We start from the raw sequence: 21452 nt of genomic DNA on the forward strand, positions 1-21452 counted from the left end.
TTTGTGGAAGCTCTTTCTGTTAGCTTATATACGTGAGTGCTAGGTCATGATCTGTTTTGTGAGTGATTAAAATCATTTCAGTGAGTCATGGCTGTTATTAAAAAATACCAAATAGAATAAGATAAAATAGAATGGGATAAAAAATCAGAAGTTATTACATGTAATAAGTATTTGTTTCATGAAACTTTTTGTTACACATTATAAATGTATGTCTAATGGACTGTAATGCAAGTTAATTTCCTATTGTGGGAAGAATTTTAAAAAGCTGAAAAATACTGCTTTAGGATCAGGCCTCTGAGTTGCTCAACTCTGTAGGAGATGGTCTATGGAGCTGTGCTCTAGGGAGCATATTTATCAGGCTACATTGAGAAAGGGGTCCCTGTGGAGTTATGCAGCACAGAAGCCCTGCTCTAGTATATCTGTGATGAATACTCTCTCTTATACCTGTGCCCATGGGTCTTGGATAGATAATCCGGACTTCCCTGGACTAACTCCAACCCCAGGAATACCTCAGCAACTCCTTCAGACTTCTGTTGTCTAGCTCCACTTTTAATCTGTAAAAAGGTGAGTTGTTACTTTGAATTTGCAAGTAGTATAAGGCTTAGAAATAATTTTTACTTTACTCTTGGCTTGGCTGGCATTAATGTTGTTTGATAGAAGTTCCTAGAAGGTAAGAATTTTATTTATGATTTGAATTATTTAGTACTACATGCATGAAAAAATGAAATCCATTTTGATGACATCATAGGAATATTTTTTAGCATTATTTTTATGACTCAAACATTGTAGAATTAACATTACTCCATAGAATCTGGGTACGTTTTGCAACTGTGTAAATGTTTTTTGGACCACTTGATTTTAGTAAATAGTAGCTTAGGCATCTTCTAGAGAACTGAAGGATTTCTAGTGGCTTTATAAGTGAGCTCAGTGTGTGGTAATGGAATAAAATTCTCCCAATTTGCACACTGGGACAATTTATTTCTTGAAAGGTACAAAATAGATCACTGAATCAGCAAACATATCACCACTCTGAGTTCTGTTATCACCTTTGATTACATAGACTCAACGTCTACAGCTGAACATATTTTAACTCCTTTTTTTTTTTTAATACAAGGAAACGTTAAACCTGGAATAAGTAAACAAAATAAGTGGTGAAACCCTGATATTAGGAGACCTTCTTAAACAACAAGACATTGACTATATTAAGAATATCTTACAGCAAAGAATAAATGGCTCATTTTGCAAAAATTTACTAAAATAATAGACATAGATTTTTAATCACACAATCCAGAATTTAGTATAGTTCTGTTGTTTGGTTAAAAAACAAGTGCAGAGGACAATTTTTAAACTACAAACTTTGTGCATCTGATTGGGGGATAAAATCGAAGCATTTAAAAATTTGAGTGAAAATACTTTCACTAGCAACTCATATTTATTCAGTCACAGCCTTCAAGGAGGCTCTTCCTCTTTCTTCAGTCTACATTAATCTATATAACACTGAATTATTTCTATACAAATCTCTCATCTCCTGAGAAGGATACTTTATAGTATAATCCACCCTTGAGCATTTTTATCCCTTAATCTTTCTGCCCCTGTAGCTTCATCTAGAAAAAACAGGGATGACAACTCCCTTTATTTTCTTTACTGCTATGTTCCAAGAACAAATGAACAAACAGGACATAAAAACCAAACTCATTACTTTGTAGTCTTTTACCCAAAGTGTTCTTTTGTGGTCTCACTATTCCATTGTCTTATACCTACCATATTAATGGCTGTCCTGAGTTTCAATCAAATGTATTTTGTGCTGAAAGAAAACTTTCTTTTGCAGTTAAAAAAATATAAGTATATAAATACTCAAGAACATTTATTTATTTGTAGGCTTATTTATATTCTTGTCATGTATATCTTTAAGAGTTAAGGCAAATAAATGTTTGAATTATTTTCTCTTCTGGCACAAACCCATACTGTGTCCCCTCAGAGGATTAAATTTTCATGTGTTTAAAAGAGCTGATTAAATGTTTTGTTTTTTTTTTTTTAGGAAAAAATAAGAGAACATAAAAGTCATTTTAAAGTGAAAAAAGTTATGTTGTGTTGAATGACTTAGTGACTTTATCATATTGGAAGAAGGTAGGGTTGCTAATAAGCATGTTGGCAGAATAATCTAAATCTTTTTCCTTCTTTGAAAATCGTGAAAAACTGCAGGGCAAAGGAATGGATGGGTCATTGTGTGGATACTAACAGGGCTAAGTCCTCTGCAGAGGCTTGGGTTACTGGCATGTGTTTTTGTTATCTGGTAAGCAGGTGTGCAGTAGTCAGAGGACTAAAGAGGCCTGGGCATTTTGAAGTTTGCCAGGCAAGGGCACTTGATTTTGGAGTCTTCCTTAAGTCATAATATTATAGGACATGTGCTATAGCTACTCACATGCTGAAATGCATCTCTCTTTAAAAATGGAAAGTTGCTTTAAATGTCTACTACTGATGGATTTCCAGAACATACCTGCATTTGGCAGTTTGAGTGTTTGGACTGAGAATTGGGAACTTTGGGATTTGGCTGCCAGATCCAACAGAGATTTGCTTTACAACTTGAGGAATGTCACCAAGTATCCTACTGGTCAGTTTCTAAATCTGTTACATGGAAATATTAAACTTTATCTGTAATTTGATATTGAAAAAGCCAGTGGAAAACTGTAAACTTTAAAATGCAAAGTATTTTGAAGCTTTAGTGGAAAGGCAACTTGAAAACACAAAGTAGAATTAATAAAGCCTTGTATATTCATAAGCTTTAGAAATTCTTCAAAGTATTTAATATCTTTTATCTGATTTTGTTACTATCTTTGCCTTCAATTCCCATGCTTAAGTTGCATGTTTTAAATGCATCCCATAGAATTCACATATAGGCCTAAAAATCAATATTTGGATTGTTTTGCATAGGAAGACTCTCCTTAAAAGAAGATTTAAAAATAGATTACCAATGGAACTAAGCATTTTTCAGAGAAAGTTATTTCTTATCTTGTTAATGTCTTAATGTAATATTTTTGAACTTTTACTTAGAAGAGTGGAAAAAGGCACTGGATTGAGCAAGAGGTCACCTGAGTTGTATCTAAGCTCTGTAACCACAGAGTACAGTTGGACCATGTTACCTGTTGGTTTTTTTCATCCTCACTGTGCTACCATGCTTGGAATGACATGACTAGCATCTACATCTCTTTTAAAGGCCTACTGACACGTCACCTACTAGGAAACCCATTCTAATTTGAGTGAGGTGATAATTAATTAAAAGAAAGGTCACCAAATGTGATTCACTAATAAGGGGCAGTTTTCTTGACATTTTGGGTATTTCTTCTTCTGCACTGACGTAAAAATTCTAGTCATTATTTGCTATAATATTGGCAAAAATAACTGACTTTCATCTGAAGTATATCAATAGTTAACAAATGTGGCTTTTAACATGCATTAATGTGATTTAATTTATTATCTATTGAACATTTTAAAAGATTTTGAAAGGGAACACAATACTTTTGAGCACTAAATGTTTCAGACGAAGAATTTATGCAGCTGGGAGGAAAATGGATTTTAGAATCAGATGAACCTCAGTTCAAATCCTGATTCAGTTATGTATGATACGGAACAGTTACTTAAGTTTTTTTAGCCTCAGGCTCCTGATCTGTAAAATTGAACAAGAATACTTTATACTTTAGAAAACTGCACAGATTAGAAATAATATAGGGAAATCACCTGGTACATAAAAGGTACTTGACGATAGATAGCTATAGCAACATTTTAAGAATAAAATGTGGTTTTCTTCTAATGTCTTTCTGGTATCATAGAAATACTCAGTAACACTCCTAGAGGGAAAGCTGTGACTATCATTTACTGTCTCATTCTGAATGCCTACCTTTAAGGCTCAACGGTTATTTGATGAATGAATAAATGTCAGTGTAAACAGATATTTAGGCTAGGCAATTACAGTGATGGTACATTCAGTTGACACAGTTCACTACATGGCAAAAAGAAACATGGCATTAGAGACTGCTTCAATATTTAGCTCATCGAAAGAGTTATGTTCATTAGTAAATCAATCCGTTTTCATAACCAGCTGCACATCAGACCTATGCACGTTAATTAGTATTTAATTTTATTAGGTTTAATACTTTAAAAATTCTACTTAGATTTTTATTAAGCACATACTTCCTGTTAGTTTACACTAGTTGGTCATATTCATATCATTTCTAGACATGTATCCTTATCCTTTTTAGCTATTTATATGCTCACACTTTTCTGACACTAATAAATTTTTAACCTATATGCTTTGACACCCCCAGCAGTAACAGTACAGGTCAGATGTATTACAAAGATACATGAAACAAAAAAAATAAATGACCAAAACAGTATTAAATAAGTCTAAACTTGACCATCAGAAGAAACAAGAATATAAGTAAATGTTGGTCTTTTCCATTATAGATGAATTGAAATACATCAATGAAATACATACACTTTGCACATGAACTCAGACCTGAAATGAAGTAAACTGAGGTAGGGGGTATCAAAACTGTATAATACAATGAGACTAAAAATGTCCCATCAAAATTATTTAAGGTATGCTCAATAAATATGGTGTACTTTTAAATAGTTATGAACTTTCTGTGACTTTTCTGCTAAATACATAAAATAAAATTTTCATTTGTGTCGAGTTATCTAAAAAGAAATATGATGAGTGAGTGAAAAGCTGGAAGTCCCCTACGGGATAAGTATACTGTTAGACACATAAACCATAAAGTTTCATGAGATTCTTTAAACTAAGAATATCAAGAAGGCACTAATAATTTCAAATATCTTCTAAACCATATATATATTTAACATAAGAGATCATTGAATAGTTCTTCATTAAATAGTGACATCAAAACATAACACATAACACAAGATGTGAAGGATGGCAGGTGTAAATGGCAACACTAGGAAGGAAAACGCTTTTACTATCAGCAACAAAGACATGTGGGTTAGAATGCTTTTCCAGCATGATGGTATTATACCTACACACTAGCTTATTATTAAAAACCTCAGCAGTTTTCTCATTTCCAGTAGCAATCTGGTTTTCATAGCACACTGTTTTCATAGTGAACAATAATGTCTTTACAACCATCTTTTATTTCCTCCTTGTCATTTCTCATAAATCATTAGTGTTGAATAATGTTTTCATAGTCAAATTTTCTGATGCCTCAACACATTTACCTCTTAGGTGCTTCTGTACAGTTTTTATAACAATTTCTGAGGACTGTATTGCACAAAATACAGGTCTTTTTCTAATATGCCTGCTTTTAAATAAATTTGTTTCCTTAATGGTGGATGAAAAGATACAATAGATTTGGGTTCAAAACCTTAATGTCAATGATAAAAATGGTTTAGTTCTACAAGAAACTCAAAAAACAATTTCAAGATTAAAAATTCTGGAAATCAGGTTTTCAAGCCTTTTTTTTTATTAGAAAACTTAAATTATTAGCTTTTTTTTTAAAAGGGAGTAGCCAATATCCATTTTTGAGTTTTCTCAAACAAATAATAAGGATAGCAAACTAGGATAAGAAAACACATTAGAAGACAGCTTTCTACTTCGTACAACTTCTAGTTACCTTTTCCTATCCATTCACCTACTTCTGTTCAGCAGCAAGAAAAAAAATCCATTTATTTTTGCCTTTTTGGATTTTTCCAAGATAAACTTCATTTACCTGAATACAAACAAAAGCTAGGGAGATGGCTTTTATATTGGCATAGACCAAGGACATGTCTCACAAACCAGGAAACCCTGCCTTGTATGGCTTATTTTGCAGTTTGGAGTCCAATGGTTATAAAACCAAGTGAAAGTCGAACAATATTCAAAATGACACAGATTGACAACAAATAATGGAAACACATGAAATCCTCTTAGCTGTTAATCTTCCCAATAGACAAATCCCTAGCATTCTGTAAATAAAATTATAAATACTAAAGAGAATTTCACAATGGGGAAAGGATCATTTCTTATCATCATAAATATTTTGGTACAAATTTTTAAAAAAGTAGAAAAGTTTAGTACCTTTGGGTACTTTTTTCTAATAAAACCATACCTGCTTCAGAACTTGTTTGATTATAGCTGCTAACAATGCTGTTTGGTATCACTGGAGTGGAGGACGTTGAAATTCTTGGCTGAGGTGGATTGGGATGTAAGGAATTTCCTAAAGCCATGCCCGACTGACTGAGCATCCCACAGTTCCCGCTAGCCTGAATCTGATTTATTAAACCTGCAAGATGGTGGTTGGGGACTGGACTGTTACTGTGAACAAAGTTAGTGTTTGCATTGTGGCAGTGCACGGCTTCCCCTCTTAAAGGTATGTTCTGAAGAACACTAGAGTTCATACTGGGATCTGTAAAATGCAGCTGGTTAGCAGAGCAAGGCAAAGCAGTATTTGAGGCCCCACAACCCGGGGTACTATTGCTACTCAAGTGAGAGCTTTGACAACTCATAGACTGTAGTAACTGAGACATTGAACTGATGGGAAATGAACCCTGACCCTGCTTCCTTAGCAAGTCAGGTCCAGGTTTAGGAACTGCAGAACTATCCATTTGAGACTGTCTGAGCAAACTCAACACTGTCGTAGGTGGTTGTTTTCTTTTCCGCAATGAGTCTTTTTGCTGAGACATCAGCTTATCTCTTAGTGCTGCTCGACCACTTTGCCCTTCACCTGTTGGGAGAAGCATGTTGGCAGTAGGAGGGAACATGGTGTTTAAAGTGCTATGTCCTTCAGTGTTGCCACTGCCGGCAACCGCTCCAGAATTGCTACTGCTGCTACTGTTGTTACCAGCAAGTTTGTTTTGATTTGCTAGCTGTGCTTTGGCTGCTGCTGAGAGTAAACTACTTGCTGGAAAGGAGGCAGCATTGTGCTGGTTCAAGATCTGATTTAAAGGCATTCCCAGCAAACCAGGCTGACTCTTTACAGAACTACTTCCGGCAGATGCAGTAGGAAAAGCTGCACTGCTTGGGGTATTTAGTACGTTACTTATTCCAGCAATTAATGGGTTAGGGATATCCTTGTACTGATGATGTCCATCGGACTTGGTAGAAGGGCTTGATGGCATTGATGGCCTTGGGGACCCTATTGTTGACCTTGGTGACCTGGGTGGGACCTTAATACCACTACAAGTGGCCTGGGGTCCTACAGGTGGCATCATGAAATTTCCATGATCTGATGATGTGGAAGATGAGCGTGATCTTTGGGGCGATGCCTCAATCCTTCCAATTCCAGTCCCCATCATGTGCACGGGGGATGTCACTGGAGAAGGGGACAGGGAGGTTGAAGCTGAATGCTGAACTCTTTGTACATGACTCCCATGATTCATGTGACCAGGTTTTACAGTTGGCAATGGGAGATTACTTGGCAAAGGAACAACAGCAGGAGGCATGCTTACATTCATCATAGGTACCTGAGAGTGGACATTTGAATGGAAACTGGTTGGATTAATGATAACAGGGTTCTGATTCACTGGTTTACTAGGAATAGGGTCAAGAATGCCAAGTGGATCTTTCTCAGATGTTAATGGCTTTTTCTGAAGAGCACAAGAAGGTGGAGGAGGGGGAGGTGGGCCTTGGGGTGGTTTGTGGTGGAACATTGCTCGTGGTATTTCCATATTAGCTGAAAAACTACACATTGGTTTTTTCATTACTGGACTCTTTGTAGTCAAGGTTGGGGAAAGAGGTATATTAGTCCTTCCAGCCATTGCACAGGATGACTGTACAGGAGAACCATGTAGCATTACTGAAGGTGGAGAAAGAGGAGTCCTATTCAGGTGAATAGGACTAGAATTGGGAGCTCCATGAAAACCAGGATTATTTCTTGTGAAAACATCAGGACTTCCAAGTGGGTCAGTCCTTGGAGAGATTGAACCATCTCCATATATCTGGGAACCTGATGACGCTGGGCTGGGCAGGCCTCCATGGCTGCCACGGAATGGAGATTTCTGTCCATGTTCACTGCTGCCCAATCTCTGTCGGGGGTAGACAGGGTGGAGTTCTTGTTGTTGGCTTCCAGGCAGTTCTTGTACATATAGCCTTCCCATGGCATTTGATGATCCAATCATTAACTTGAAAGGATTCTTACATTCAGGCATTACAGAATTTGTAATTCCTTCATGAGACTTATTTCTTACTGATCTTGGAGTTGCTGCCCGAGAAGGTACTACTGGAGTTGCATCTGATGTGAAAGAGAAAAAAAGAATTCTGTTAACAGTCTCAAACTCTTTTGTGGTGGGAGGGAAGGAAGGAATGGAGGAAATCAGGAAGGGAGAGGGAGGATGGGCATCTGGAAATAGGAATCTGTAAATAAAAGCTGTGATTCTATGCAATTAAAAATAGTTCTATATATTAATACTATTTTAAATTTGATTTAAAAAATGTACATTATTTTCCCTTTGTTCACCAAAGGTTCTCAGTAACTGCTCATTATGCTTATTTACTCTTTATCTGTTGAGAAAACATGGGCATCTAAAGCAATACATAATGACATTAGCCATTCTAATAATATTTAGAATATACAAAATCAAGACTGGCAGTCCAGATGGAAATGGTGATATTACTATTTTGTTGGATTTAGAATTTTTAAGAATGCAGTTACAATAGAAAATTGTGATTTGTGTGGCATAATATTTTCTTGGGTGATTTAAATGAATTGCCATTTTCACCACAAAATGTTCACCCTTATAAAAAAATGTTTGTTATCTTACTGCAACCTTCTCAGAACAGATACCATAATATTTCCTTATCCCAACATTTTCACTATGAGAGTAAGACTTGATTTCTGTCTAATGGGATTCCAAATCTTTTATAATGGGAGTAATAAGAAGAATAAATGCAGTGATATTGCAAACTAACCCATGCTTAGTTTCACATCATGTTTCTAACACTGTAATTTCTTTGCCCTTAATTAGTCATTATTGTAAAAACAGCCACACCCTTTTACCTCAACTTAGGTAAAAGACTGCAATTCTTTCATTAGACAATTGGGTATATTCAGGGTGGTATGGCCACAGACTTCAATTCTTTTATTAGGATAGGTTTCTTATGTAAAATTTAGTTGAAGTGCTAAAACCTTCAGTACTGGGCTCCAATTGCATATTCTCTTTTTACATGAGTGCATTTCTCCTTCTCTGGCTTTTTGGAATCCCTTCAGTTTTTCTGGAGATCAGACAGAATACAGGCAACAAAAGCAAGCAGACTTATCATACAGAATTTTCATTCTATCACATCAGAATTCTAGGTTTCGGTTTTTTAGCCCCTTACGATATCTAACTATTTTATAAAGTTATGCCTTTTAAAATGAAAATGGCAAGTAAAATTTGTTTCATATGCCAATTCCCACCAATTGGTGGTAGCTGCTTAGAAAGCTGTGTTGGAAAGGAAGCTGAACTCTAGCTGGGCTCCATGAGAAAATGCCAGTGAGTCTGTTACAGGCATAGGAGATGAGAATGGCACCATTCAAACTATACATCCTGCCATACCTATTTTGAGACATATTAGCAAGTAGAGTTACATTCATTTGCAATAATAGGTACACTTACTTAAATGGATAATTACACATTTAAGATTAAATATATTTTTTCCTATCTGCTAGACACTATACAGGTCAAATCATATCATAACAATTACTGAGATAGTGGTTCTCAACCTGGGGTCCAAATAAATCTACATAGAGCACATTCAATTAGTAAGAGAATGCTGTGAACATTTGTTTTTCTTGGAAAATGTGGAATTTCTGATTTTATCATGGTAGAGGTTCTTTGATAGAATGATTTCTGGATATAATACACGAAAAGTTGAGATCCAATGATATGAGAGAATTGCAGTAGATAAACTCAACTGAAGCTTATTTTCTTGTTAAAAAGAGATTTTTAAAGTTTGTAATTAAAGGAACAAAATGAAAAACATTAATATTTTGTGCACTGTGCTTGGCATATAGTGAGAACATTAACGTCATTAGCATTATCTTACGACTGACCATGTTCTCTTTAGTGACAAAACAACCTACTTGCATTTTTTCTTGGGTATCAATGTATTTATATAATTATCTACAGTTCAGTGATTAAAAATACAGACACTGGAATTTTTATATTCAACTAACAGAATTTAGATAATAACTGTGGTTCAGAAAAAATTTCTTCCAAACTTGGGGGAAAATAGTTACCATTTTAAAAGTAACTGAAATACAAAATAAACAAAAGTCAGGCTGATGTTTTGTTATAGAGTTGGCAAGTGGAAATGCTAGGCACCCATCAAGTGCTTTCAAAAGAATAAACAGTACCTTCCAAAAGAATAAACAGAAACAGATGCTTATGTATTTAAATAATGGGAGGTGAAAAACTACTAAGTCAGTCTTCTGAACTTTTAATTATTCAAATCTCAACCTTATGATAATATAGTTTAAAATTAGGAAACTAAAATAAATGCTATGTCTGAAGCTAGGAAAAGTAATCAATCCCATAAAGAGTATCATTTTAAAAGGGAATGGAGGTGTACCTATTACTACCTGTGCTAGTTAAATATTTACCTTTAATTTCAATAATTAAACTTGTATGTATAGGTATGACAAAGAAGTGAAATCTAGATTCTGCCAGGGTCTTTAGAAAGGCAATAAGCAGACTCTGTAGAAACTGGTAAATCTGTATGATATTATGTGATGTGAGAGCAAGCACAGGTAAGAATATGTCCACGGTAATATGCAACAATGAAAACATAGTTATACCTCTTCACATGAATTCTAAGTGTGAATCTTTAATTACCTGCATGACATGGCAACTGTTCTTCTTTGTATCCAAAGCAATCAATAATTTGGCCCCAATTTACCTACATCGGTCTAATCTTCTATTCAAGTCAGTTTCTACAACATCCCTTATTATGCTACACTCATTATGGAGAAGGTTTTTCCTATCCCTCTTATGTGTCTAAATCCTACTATTTTCTAAGACTGGTCCAAATCTCAGTTCTGCCATAAAGCTTTCTCTGATCACTACAGATATACTCATCATCCCTATTTTTCAGAGTTCCATGGGAAAGTATCAATAATCCCTCATAAACAAATGCTTCAGTGTTTAGCCATATTTTATTCTGAATTAATATTCAAACATTAGATTATAATATTTTAGAGAGCATTCATATTCTATCCCTTACAAAAAGAAGTTCCTCAGTCCCAAAGTATAATTCCACAGAGTACACATTAATCATAAAGGGAAAAGGGTACTTCAATAATGGGAAAATCAAATGGACATAATTTTAACTAAGCAATCAAACAATGTTATCAAAATGGGATAAACTGACATTATGTGTCTAATGATGAGGAGCTAACATCATCTATGCAGTATTCCTAGCAAAATGTGTTTAGCCTGAACATAAATATGAGGAAAATCCAAACTGAGGAACATCGTGCAAAGTTGGCCTAGACTCTTCAAAAATTTCAATGTCATGAAAAATTGAAAAAGACTTGTTAATTGATATAAAGATATGTAACAACTAAATGCAGTGTACAATCTTTGATTGCATTGTGAATCTTTAAAAAGACTGACTTCTTTTTTTTTTTTAATCAAGACAGAGTTTTGCTCTATCACTCAGGTTGGAGCACAGTGGTGTGATCATGGCTCACTGCAGCCTCCAACTTCTGGGTTCAAGAGATCTCCCACCTCAGCCTTCTAAGTAGCTAAGACTAAAGGTATGAGCCACCACCATGCCTGGCTAGTTTTTTTTTTTTTTTTTTTTTTAAATTATTTTAGAGACAGGTCTTGCTGTATTGTCTAAGCTGGTCTCAAACTCCTAGCCTCAAGTGATCCTCCCACTTCAGCCTCCCAAAGTGCTGAGATTACAGGTATGAGCCACTGCACCTGGTCAAGACTGAATTTCTGTGAAACTATAAGAGACACTGTTAGGACAATTGGAGAAATCTGAATACAGATTGCATGTTAGATAATAATATTATGTCAGTGTTAAATTTCCTGAATGTGAGCCTTAGATTGTGTTTATGTAGGAGTGTGCCCTTGTACTCTGAAATATTTAGGGTTGAATTGTCACAATAACTGCAACTTCTGCAACAAAATGTTAATTGGTAAATTTAGATGAAGGATACTCCATGAACTATTCTTGCAACTTTTCTGCAGCTTTGAAATATTTAAAAAAGAAAGCCCCCATGCATGCGTGTGTGTGGTGGTGGAGATATAAAAAGTTTTCAGCAAGGTGATTTCTGTTTAGTAGGTGTTCGACAAATAACTAAAAGAATAACACTGCTTTTGGGGACTTGATACCACACATTCCAATCCACCCCCAGGAAAAAGGCTACATTTATTTCCTAAAAACCAAGGGAACTTTTGTTAGCTCAGCTTTACACACTTGCAGAGTATTTGTATGTACTAATTAGTGTTTATTCTGCCTGTTAAACTGAATGCTCTAGGTAAGAAATTTTGGAAAATAACCTCACTATATTTTTTCAGAACTAGTTTGCTATTTGTAATAAAATTACAGGACATACAGAATTTTAAAAGCATTGTGCGTGCTTGAAAAGTAGAATGAGAAAATGCTAGGCAAAATGATTTCTAGCAACTCCTTCTCTAGGGAGAGGAGAATTCCTGAACCTTTCACCATATTACATACTTGTTCCTCCTCCGGGACTGGTGAGCACCAGAGAAGGATGTGGGGCTTCCATGCTTTTATGAAGTGTGGCCACTGCAATAATTTTTCTTTTATGTATGCATAGCTTTGTGACATCTTCATCTGCCTTAACATCTTCTGCGGTTCTCTGTTTCACAGCAGCTCCAGGATCAAAATTAAATACCTGGAAAAAGCACAGCCTTTGTTTAGAATATGTCTGTAAAAACATTTAATAAAAAGATCCCTTTGTTTAAAAAAAAAGTTGTGCATAGATTAAGCCATAAATCTGAATAAAACTTTCTCAAGTTTTTAAGAAAGGCAACTTTATATAACTTAGTAAGTACTTCTGCTGAACTCAAGCTTTTAGTGGCAAAGTAAATAATGAATACTCTCCTAATTCTAAGACAGCCAAGATAAATATAGGAAAAGGTATAATATCTGATAATGTTCTCAATTTTAGATACCTCCTGATGTTCTAACAGTGTAAAAACAGATGAAGTACACTTAAAAAAGACAAAAAGCTATGATATTTCTACATATTAACTTTTTCCTTGACTTCATTTTATTATTATGTTAATATTATCTTGTCACTGATTTTGAAAATCTATTACTTGTTTTTTTTTAAATTTATTTATTATGTTAATCTTTTTTTGGAATGTGGTGACACACAAATGAAAAGTAAAAATTGTCTAACCTTTACTTTTAAAATTGGCATTATAATAGACATTCACAAAATAATGACCTATTTCTACAGCAAATAATATTTTACCATTTTACATGATTTTACTTTTTACCTTGCAAATGAGTAAAACAGTTTCATGTTTTGGCTATGAGGGTTCAGTTTTGTGATTTTGAGAATATCTATGGCAGATTTATCAATACCAGTGCTAACAATAACATGGCAGATTTGAGCAGTTACAGTAATGAGAGAAAATATTGCACTATTAAATGCTGAGCAATATTAGATACAGCTCTAATGAAAAGGTAGAAAGGTGGTTTTAATGAAATTTAATATGAATATAGATTTGACACCTTTGAAAATGACTCTTAGACATGAATTATTTTCCACAATTTTTAAGCATTCCAAAACACATGCAAAATATGAGAATTAGATAAAGAATTAAAATGTATGATTGGAGAAGTAATAAAAAATAAAATTCCAAATGAGAAAAACAAATATATAAAATACCTAAAAAATAAAACACTGCTGTAGATCTATTGTGAAATGGTTACCTTGGGAAGAATAAGAGGACATTCCAAGCCACACTTGCATGTTCCATCAGTAAGCAGGTATGTTTTAACCTGCTCCAAGCAAGATAACAAAGACCCACTGGGACTGTAAAAATAGTTTAAAAAAACATCAGGAAATAATTTTGACTACACATATTATATGAAAAAAGGCATAATTTATAGTCTTACTGTCCTTTATGGGATATTTTCCCACTAGGGAAAAGCATTTTCTTTGTCAATATTATGTTAGCTACTAAATTATAGCCTTTAACACTATTGTGTTTTCTTTTGAACCAAAATATTTCTCAGAAAAATACAGATCTTCATAGAAAATTAAATAAAAGTATTTTGAAAACCAAGAGTAGACTAAAGGTGGTAAAAATGCTATTCTTAAGAAAGGACAGAAGCAGGCAAGAAAGGAACAAAGAACAAGAAAACTACATAAAAGCAATGACTCTCATTTTAAACTAGAATATCTATTTTGAAAGCTCTTTGAGGAAAAACAGAAATTTAGAAACATATTGAAGTTCGAACCACAAAGTTGGCAAGTCCACAAAAGTTGGAGTGAGCAAGTCCCTGTTTATCTTGGAATCTAGAACCAAGTTGTCCCTATGTAAAAACAGGTTTCTTTTATCTCCCCCTTACCCATGTGTTTCTTTAAAGATATAATAGATCAGTTATATCCGAAGATACACTGAAGAGTCAAACTGTACAGAGAGAGAGAGAGGAATTAAGCAGAGTTGACAAAAAAAAGGAAACTTATGAGGAAATAGGGTTTTAGGCAGCAGAAATGTGCCTTGCAGGTCTTCGGGCTAATAATCGTGTAGGTACTTCAATGTTACGAAGTTTCAGATCACAAAAGTCAGTAAGATATGTGAATATTCATCAACACAGATTAAGTACTAATTCAGATGACAAGAGATGTCTCTGATTTTTATTTACAGTGGGAGTTATTTTATGTGAGGTGGACAATCTGCATTTTAGGACTTTACATTAACATGTCAATGTTTGAACTTAAATACATATTATGCTTTGAAATTATATACTTTTCAATTGAGAATATCTTTTAGTTATGACTATTTACAAAAACCTTCACTTAAGCCCTCTGACCAAGTTCATCCAGAAACAATAATCTCCATTTCATATACAAAACATTACAATACTGGACACAGATTGTTCTATCTCTACAAAAACACAAGTAGTATTTTTTAAAAATCTATTAGTGAACTAGCTTTAAAATGCAATTCATATTTTATTTATGGACACTTATGAAAGTAATTTCAGCATGTAGAAAATCTAAAGAAAAATCCTCAACTTTGTCAAATTACTCATTTACTTAGGCTATTTTTTTTTCAGGTGATATGCAGAGAATTCTCATTTTAGTGACGAGTTCAACCACTGCAGGGAAGGGCAACAAGATGTTTTTGGAGGTCTGGTGATTTCAATAAAACTAAGTCAGGCTGAGTGCAGTGGCTCACGCCTGTAAACCCAGCACTTTGGGAGGCTGAGGCAGGCGGATCACTTGAGGTCAGGAATTTGAGACCAGCCTGGCCAACATGGTGAAACCCCGTCTCTACTAAAAATACAAACATTAGCTGGGCATGGTAGTGTGTGCTTGTAATTCCAGCTACTCGGGAGGCTGAGGCATGAGAAATGTTTGAACCCAAGAGGCGGAGGTTGCAGTGAGCCAAGATGCGCCACTACACTCCAGCCTGGGCGACGGAGTGAGACTTTGTCTCAAAAACAACAAGAAAAAAAGTTTAATATCTTGTTGATTTTTCATGTGAAGCATTCATGAATTTGGTGAAAAGGAACTGCCCAACATTTTAACTTAGAAGAAAGTATATGGACGGAATCCTAGAGGAATTTAATTGTAAAATTAAACCTGAAGACATGAATTCCTTAATTCTATTAAAGTACTCCAGACGCTTTAAAAACATTTCCTCTCAAAAAGTCAGTTGGCTTCTTTCCTTCAGTTGTATCTCTTTAATTAATTTCTCAGAGTAATAATTAATGTAAAAAAGTTTAAAAACTTACAGTATAGATAAAGCTTAGAAGATTGGAAGTAGGTGGAAAATTTAATGTGTAGCCTCAATGCCACCCTGAGGCAGGAGCAGCTGGAGACCAACCTAAAAATTATGAGCAAACTGCACATTGAGCAGGGAGCTATAGAAGGAGCTATACATGTTCAAGTAGTAATTTAGTTATATACAAACAAATTAAATCTATGCTGGTTAATTTAATTTGAGAGTGTTTTACCTAATCTAGGAAAGCTTGTTTCCAAAATAATTATCAGTATACAGATTTGAAGTTGGAGAACCCATACTAACAAGGATATCAGATGGTATAAAGTCTAGTCAGACTTGGAAAATCATGAACAAGATAACTGACAGTTTCTTAGACTTTAACTTGGTTTTTGACTCCCAGATTTACTTTGGTTTTTGCTCGCAGAAGTTGAAAAAGCTCATCTATCTTTCACAGGAACAAAAAGGAAGTGAAAAAAAATTATCCAGATTTTAGAGTCTTTTGTTCTATGCTGAATATACATTTGCTCTTTATAAACTAGAACAACCATAAGTATAAACATATAACACAGATAACTTGCTATATTATATTTATAACAAAGTATTTCTGGTAGTTTGTTAACAGCACTGGCAATAGAAACTCTGAAGAAGTTATCTCATGTGTGCTTGTTCATCTCATCTACCATGGGATGAGCTTCATATTCTCTTCTTTCTTATCCCTTCACTCCAATAAATATGGATCACATCTTTAATATTATAGAAGTAAAATTTATGCAACAAAATGCTTTTAATTGGTAATTAGATTTACCTCCAGAAACGCCTTACACACAACAAGCAAACAAACTCAGGACAGAATCTGAACTGACTTTCTGAGTTATTATGCCATAAAATAGTCTGTGTTTACATAACCAAAAATATCTCATTTCTATAAATACATTCTTGCTGGACTGGCAAATTCTGTTGAAGCTGGGATATAAATAGCCACACTGAAAGTAAATGCATCAATCTAATAATGGAATGTGATACCTTTTAAAAAGTTTTAAGTCTGTTTCTAAAATTTTTCATTACATCACAAGAAAGATTTATGGTATCTTCTTTCAGACACTTACAGAAAAACTATGAAGTAGGGAACTTAGATGTCAACTATTTCATGAGTAAGACTAAAACTTCTTCTTAATAGTTTAGTCATTCCATTCAACTTGTTCTACAACAGATGTATAGCATTGACATTGAAAAGAATAGGCATTTTATTTGTATGACTATTTACTTGTAAGATGCAGAGCCTTCTCCATGACTTTTTCACTTTTACTATTACACGCAAGGAAATAGATTAAAGACTATGCAGAAAAAAAGAAATGTATTTTTAGTTAACATGAGGCATTAAGAAGTCTAATAATTGAAACTTTCTATGGATAAAAACTCAATTTTATCAAAAAAGCCAGCTGACACACTCTGAAGGACAGAGTAATTCTGTCAAGTGATATCAGGTCAAGTGATATTTCCAGTATTTTACAGTCTCCTGTGAATGTGGTAATGATGATTGCATGCTTCTTTTAGAAATCTTCTTATTTTTCTTTATTCTTGTTACAGAGATAAGCAGAATGACACCTTATATAAACAAGTAATGCACAAAAATTCTCTCTGGAAATCTAAGGCAATAAAAACTCTCATATGTTTCTAGCACAAAGGTCACTTTTTCACATTTATATGAGGTGCCATCAGTCACCATGCTTGGTTCTCTCCTTAGTCTTTGGAGTACAACTTTGCAGGTACCACAGGTAATAATAAGAACTTACCTGACATAAAGCACTCCATTTTGATCCACACGACGCTGCCAACCCACAGGAACTTGTATAGCTGGAAGACCTCCTTCCTTGTCCCCTCCGTCACACTCTTTGCCTCCATTCATTTTCTGTGTCTGCTAGGGACTCTCCAAAGATATCAGCAATAAGATGATATCCTTATATTACAGAGCATGATGGCCTTCAAAAGTGGGCCAGTGCAGCACAGTTTTTCCCAGACTGTACAAAACGCATTGGGAAGCTTCAGCTCAGTTTGGAACCAAGTCCTTGAAATCTGCCATTGTGAAAAAAATCAGCTTCCCATTATAATCTACATTAAATAACCAATATTTAATTCCTAAGGATGGTCTACATGGGTAAAAATGAGTGCTTCTGACTAAGGAAAATCATAATTCACCAATGCTGGTACCTGTCTGAAGTGGGGGTGGGGAGTGTAAAGTTTTTAGTTCAACATTTGTCTTGAACCTTGATGTTGTACTAAGACAATCTCTATTGTTTAGAAACTGGTCTCATTTTTACAGTGTGAATCGGTTAATATTTCCAGGTACCCGCCTTTATAGGCCACATTCTTTAAACTTTCTCTTTATCTTCCAATCTGAATCCAAGGTGTTGCAGGTTGGTTCATCTGATGTTTTCATGACTTCAAAATTCCAATAATGTAGCCTGAAACATATGTAAATATGTGAACTTGTATATTTAATGTTGAAAACTGAGAAGCTTTACAGTTTTAAAATAGAATAAACTATGAAGTGTACCCAATCACATTGATGTCCTTTGCTATCAAAATCATACGTCAAATTCAAGTTGTTTCCTTCTTCCAACTTAGTCCACTTACTCCAATTAAACTAATCTACTTGCTCTTCGGCATATCCAACTTTCTAATTACTAGAGACAGACCCGTAATTATGGCATTACATATACACATACACTCAAACATACAAACGTACACATAAGGCCTCCTTCTAACTTGACATAAAAATATATCCATCACTTCTTAATGACCGTAAACTACACAGTTGTGTGTTAATCCAAACATATTTTAATAAGTCCTTAATATTATATAACCCTTTGATTCAGTTTTCTTTTCTAATCATTATACAGTTTTGGTCTAGAGAAGAAAATGTTTATTTTTTTAAAATAAAAAGTTAGAAGGAAATAAATTTATAGTACTTTTCCAAATATAAGAGGTGGTTTCCCTCCCATATTACTGAATATGAGTGGAAGTTGCTTTATAGTCAAGAATTTACAAAATTCCTTATATTATGGGGTGCTCTTTTAATTCCCTTATTCAGTTACGAGGTGCTATTTGAGGAGGACATACTAGCTTGAAACAGCCATAATCAATGATAGTGTGGAATGCTTATAAAAGTTATCTTGATTGAGCTATTAAATAAAAAATCATGGCAAGTAAATTTTTAGAAGATTTAGTATCCAATCTTGTGGGGAATGCAACTTCACATTTGTTAGTATTATTTGTTTTTGTAAAGAAGCCTTTTTATGACCTATTTAATATACTGTATATAGTTACATTGTGGGATTCATGAAACTACACTAAAGAATGCATAAAAAACAATTATCCTAGTGTTGAATGAATAGGACTTGTGGTTTGTGATAAATATTTCAGCGGCAGCATTGTCCACAGATTCAAAAAATACTATATTTCAAACAATTTAAATGGAAGTGAAGATGATATACTCTGAAAAACTGTGTTAAATGACTTAACAGTATTTAAAAGATGTATTTCAAAGATGCATGCATAACTTAATCAAGTAACAAATTAAACAGTGTAAATAGACCCATAACTACTTAACTACATTCCTAAAAGTCTGTGTAGTTAAGTTGGCCCGAAACCTTTTTTTGGATCTCTCATTAGGAAAGCAGGAGACCACCTTGCAGTAAAGGCCATCGTATATTCAGGTATATGCCTCATTTGCAGCCTTGGCTCTGAGACAGGTTAAGGGTGTTGTAATGAAGCATTTACTCACAACTGAAAACAAGGAACTGTGGGTATGGACGTGGCAAACACTGGCAGGCAATGGGGAAAATATCAAAAATTTACTGGGAAAAATTTCAGACTATAAAAAGTACCAAGTAGTAGCAGTCCCAATGGGGTCTCAAGCTGGAAATTTGCACCACTGGCCCCAGTCCACTGTGTTATACTTCTCACAGAAATGGCCCATCTGCAGGCATAACATCTTCCACTCACTATACCTTTGACCATGACTCCTGCTGTTCATGTCTGTGTTTATTCATATTTCATTCAACAGTTAGTGAGCAGCTACTATATGTGCTAGGTACTATGCTAGGTGCTGGGAGTACAAAGATGGTAAGTACTGTGGTCTGAATGTCTGTGTCCCCCCCAAATCCGTAGGTTGAAATCCTAACCCCCAAGGTGATGGTATTAGGAGATAGAGCCTTTGGGAGATGATTAGGTCATGGGGGCAGAGCCATCATGAATGGCATTAGGCCATAAAGAGATCTCTTCCAACATGTGAGTTTGCAGTGAAAAGACCACATGCACCAGAAAGTAGTCCCTTACCAGACACTGGATCTGCCAGTGCCTTTATCTTGGATCTCCCAGCCTCCAGAATTATGATAAAAAAGTTTATGTTGTTTATAAGCCATCCAGTTTACAGTGTTTGGTTATAGCAGCCTGAACTACGACAGCAAAGTACTATTTATCCAAAGCCCAGTGTAATATTTGGCACTAATGAGCTATTCAATGTGGAAGAACAAAAAAGAAAGAGGAAGGGAGGGATGAGGAAGTTAGGACGGGTCAATCCCTGTTCACAAGGAGTTTGTGGCCTCATGGAATTTCTAGTGCTTGTGAAAGTGGTATGAACTTTGTGTCATCCTGGACCTCTAGTTTTGTCAAATAGCAACAGACTCTGATGACCAAACTTGTTTTTTTTACAGTCCCTTTTCATGCCTGTTTTATTACCTTGCTTTTCCAAAGAAATCTCTTCAGTGGTCTCATCATTACACTGGGCCCATTCCCATTTTCCCTACTTTTCAGCTTTCTATTTGATACCTTTTATTTTTTTCTGCCTGCTCTTAAATGTGGCTCTGACTTCCCTGAGACTGGCTGGCTCACTCCATTAAGTAATTTGTGGATCTGCCAGATAATAACATTGTAGTGATTCCTGCCAAATGCTTCCCTCACATTTCAGTAATCAAAAATACCAATATCTGATGGCTGGGTTTTGCTTAAACCAGCAGTTCTCTAACATGGTTCTGGGACAAACATCACTATTACCAGTAACACCTGGGAACTTGTCAAAAATGCAGATTCACAGGCCCAATCTCAGACTTAGTGAATCAGAAACTCTAGGGACAATCTATTTTTTAGTAAACCTCTAGGTGCTTGTTCTGATGCCTGTTCGAAGTTTGATGCCTGATCAAGACTGACACCCTAATCCGTCTGCCTCTCTTCCCAAGAAAAGGCTGGTTTTACAGCTTTACATCTTGCAGGCAGCCAGCCCTCTAATTTCTTTTGTCCAGGGTTTGGGGATGGAGTATGGGAGGATCATCCCTTTTTTGCTGCTACTTCAGCCTTCCAGAGGCAGCACAATTGTAAGGGTCTTAGGAAGCCCTCATAGCAAAAATCCAATATAGTTATCATTTATCTGTTAAGTGGCAATTTTTTTCTCAACATTCATCTTGTGAATTTGGAAAATACAGAGAAGTTTGAAGATGAAAATAAAAACTTAACTGTAATCTCACTGCTGAATAATAACCACTGAA

At 35.0% G+C, this 21452-nt stretch overlaps 1 protein-coding gene across 7 annotated transcripts in view; it reads right to left on the reverse strand.

The window, feature by feature from the left end:
* MBD5 (methyl-CpG binding domain protein 5) overlaps nucleotides 1–21452 on the reverse strand; it is a 497156-nt gene that overhangs the window by 39048 nt on the left and 436656 nt on the right. For all 7 annotated transcript variants that reach the window (XM_008969801.5, XM_063595139.1, XM_034954025.3 and 4 more), the window contains 4 exons: nucleotides 17703–18371; nucleotides 13886–13988; nucleotides 12656–12836; nucleotides 6099–8219 (listed from right to left, as the gene is read on the reverse strand). In XM_008969801.5, the coding sequence (XP_008968049.1) occupies nucleotides 6099–8219; nucleotides 12656–12836; nucleotides 13886–13988; nucleotides 17703–17815 (2518 nt within the window). In that variant the 5' untranslated portion in view covers nucleotides 17816–18371. The remainder of the gene's footprint in view (nucleotides 1–6098; nucleotides 8220–12655; nucleotides 12837–13885; nucleotides 13989–17702; nucleotides 18372–21452) is intronic.

This window comes from Pan paniscus, chromosome 13 (genome assembly GCF_029289425.2).
Source record: "Pan paniscus chromosome 13, NHGRI_mPanPan1-v2.0_pri, whole genome shotgun sequence".
Taxonomy (NCBI): Eukaryota; Metazoa; Chordata; class Mammalia; order Primates; family Hominidae; genus Pan; species Pan paniscus.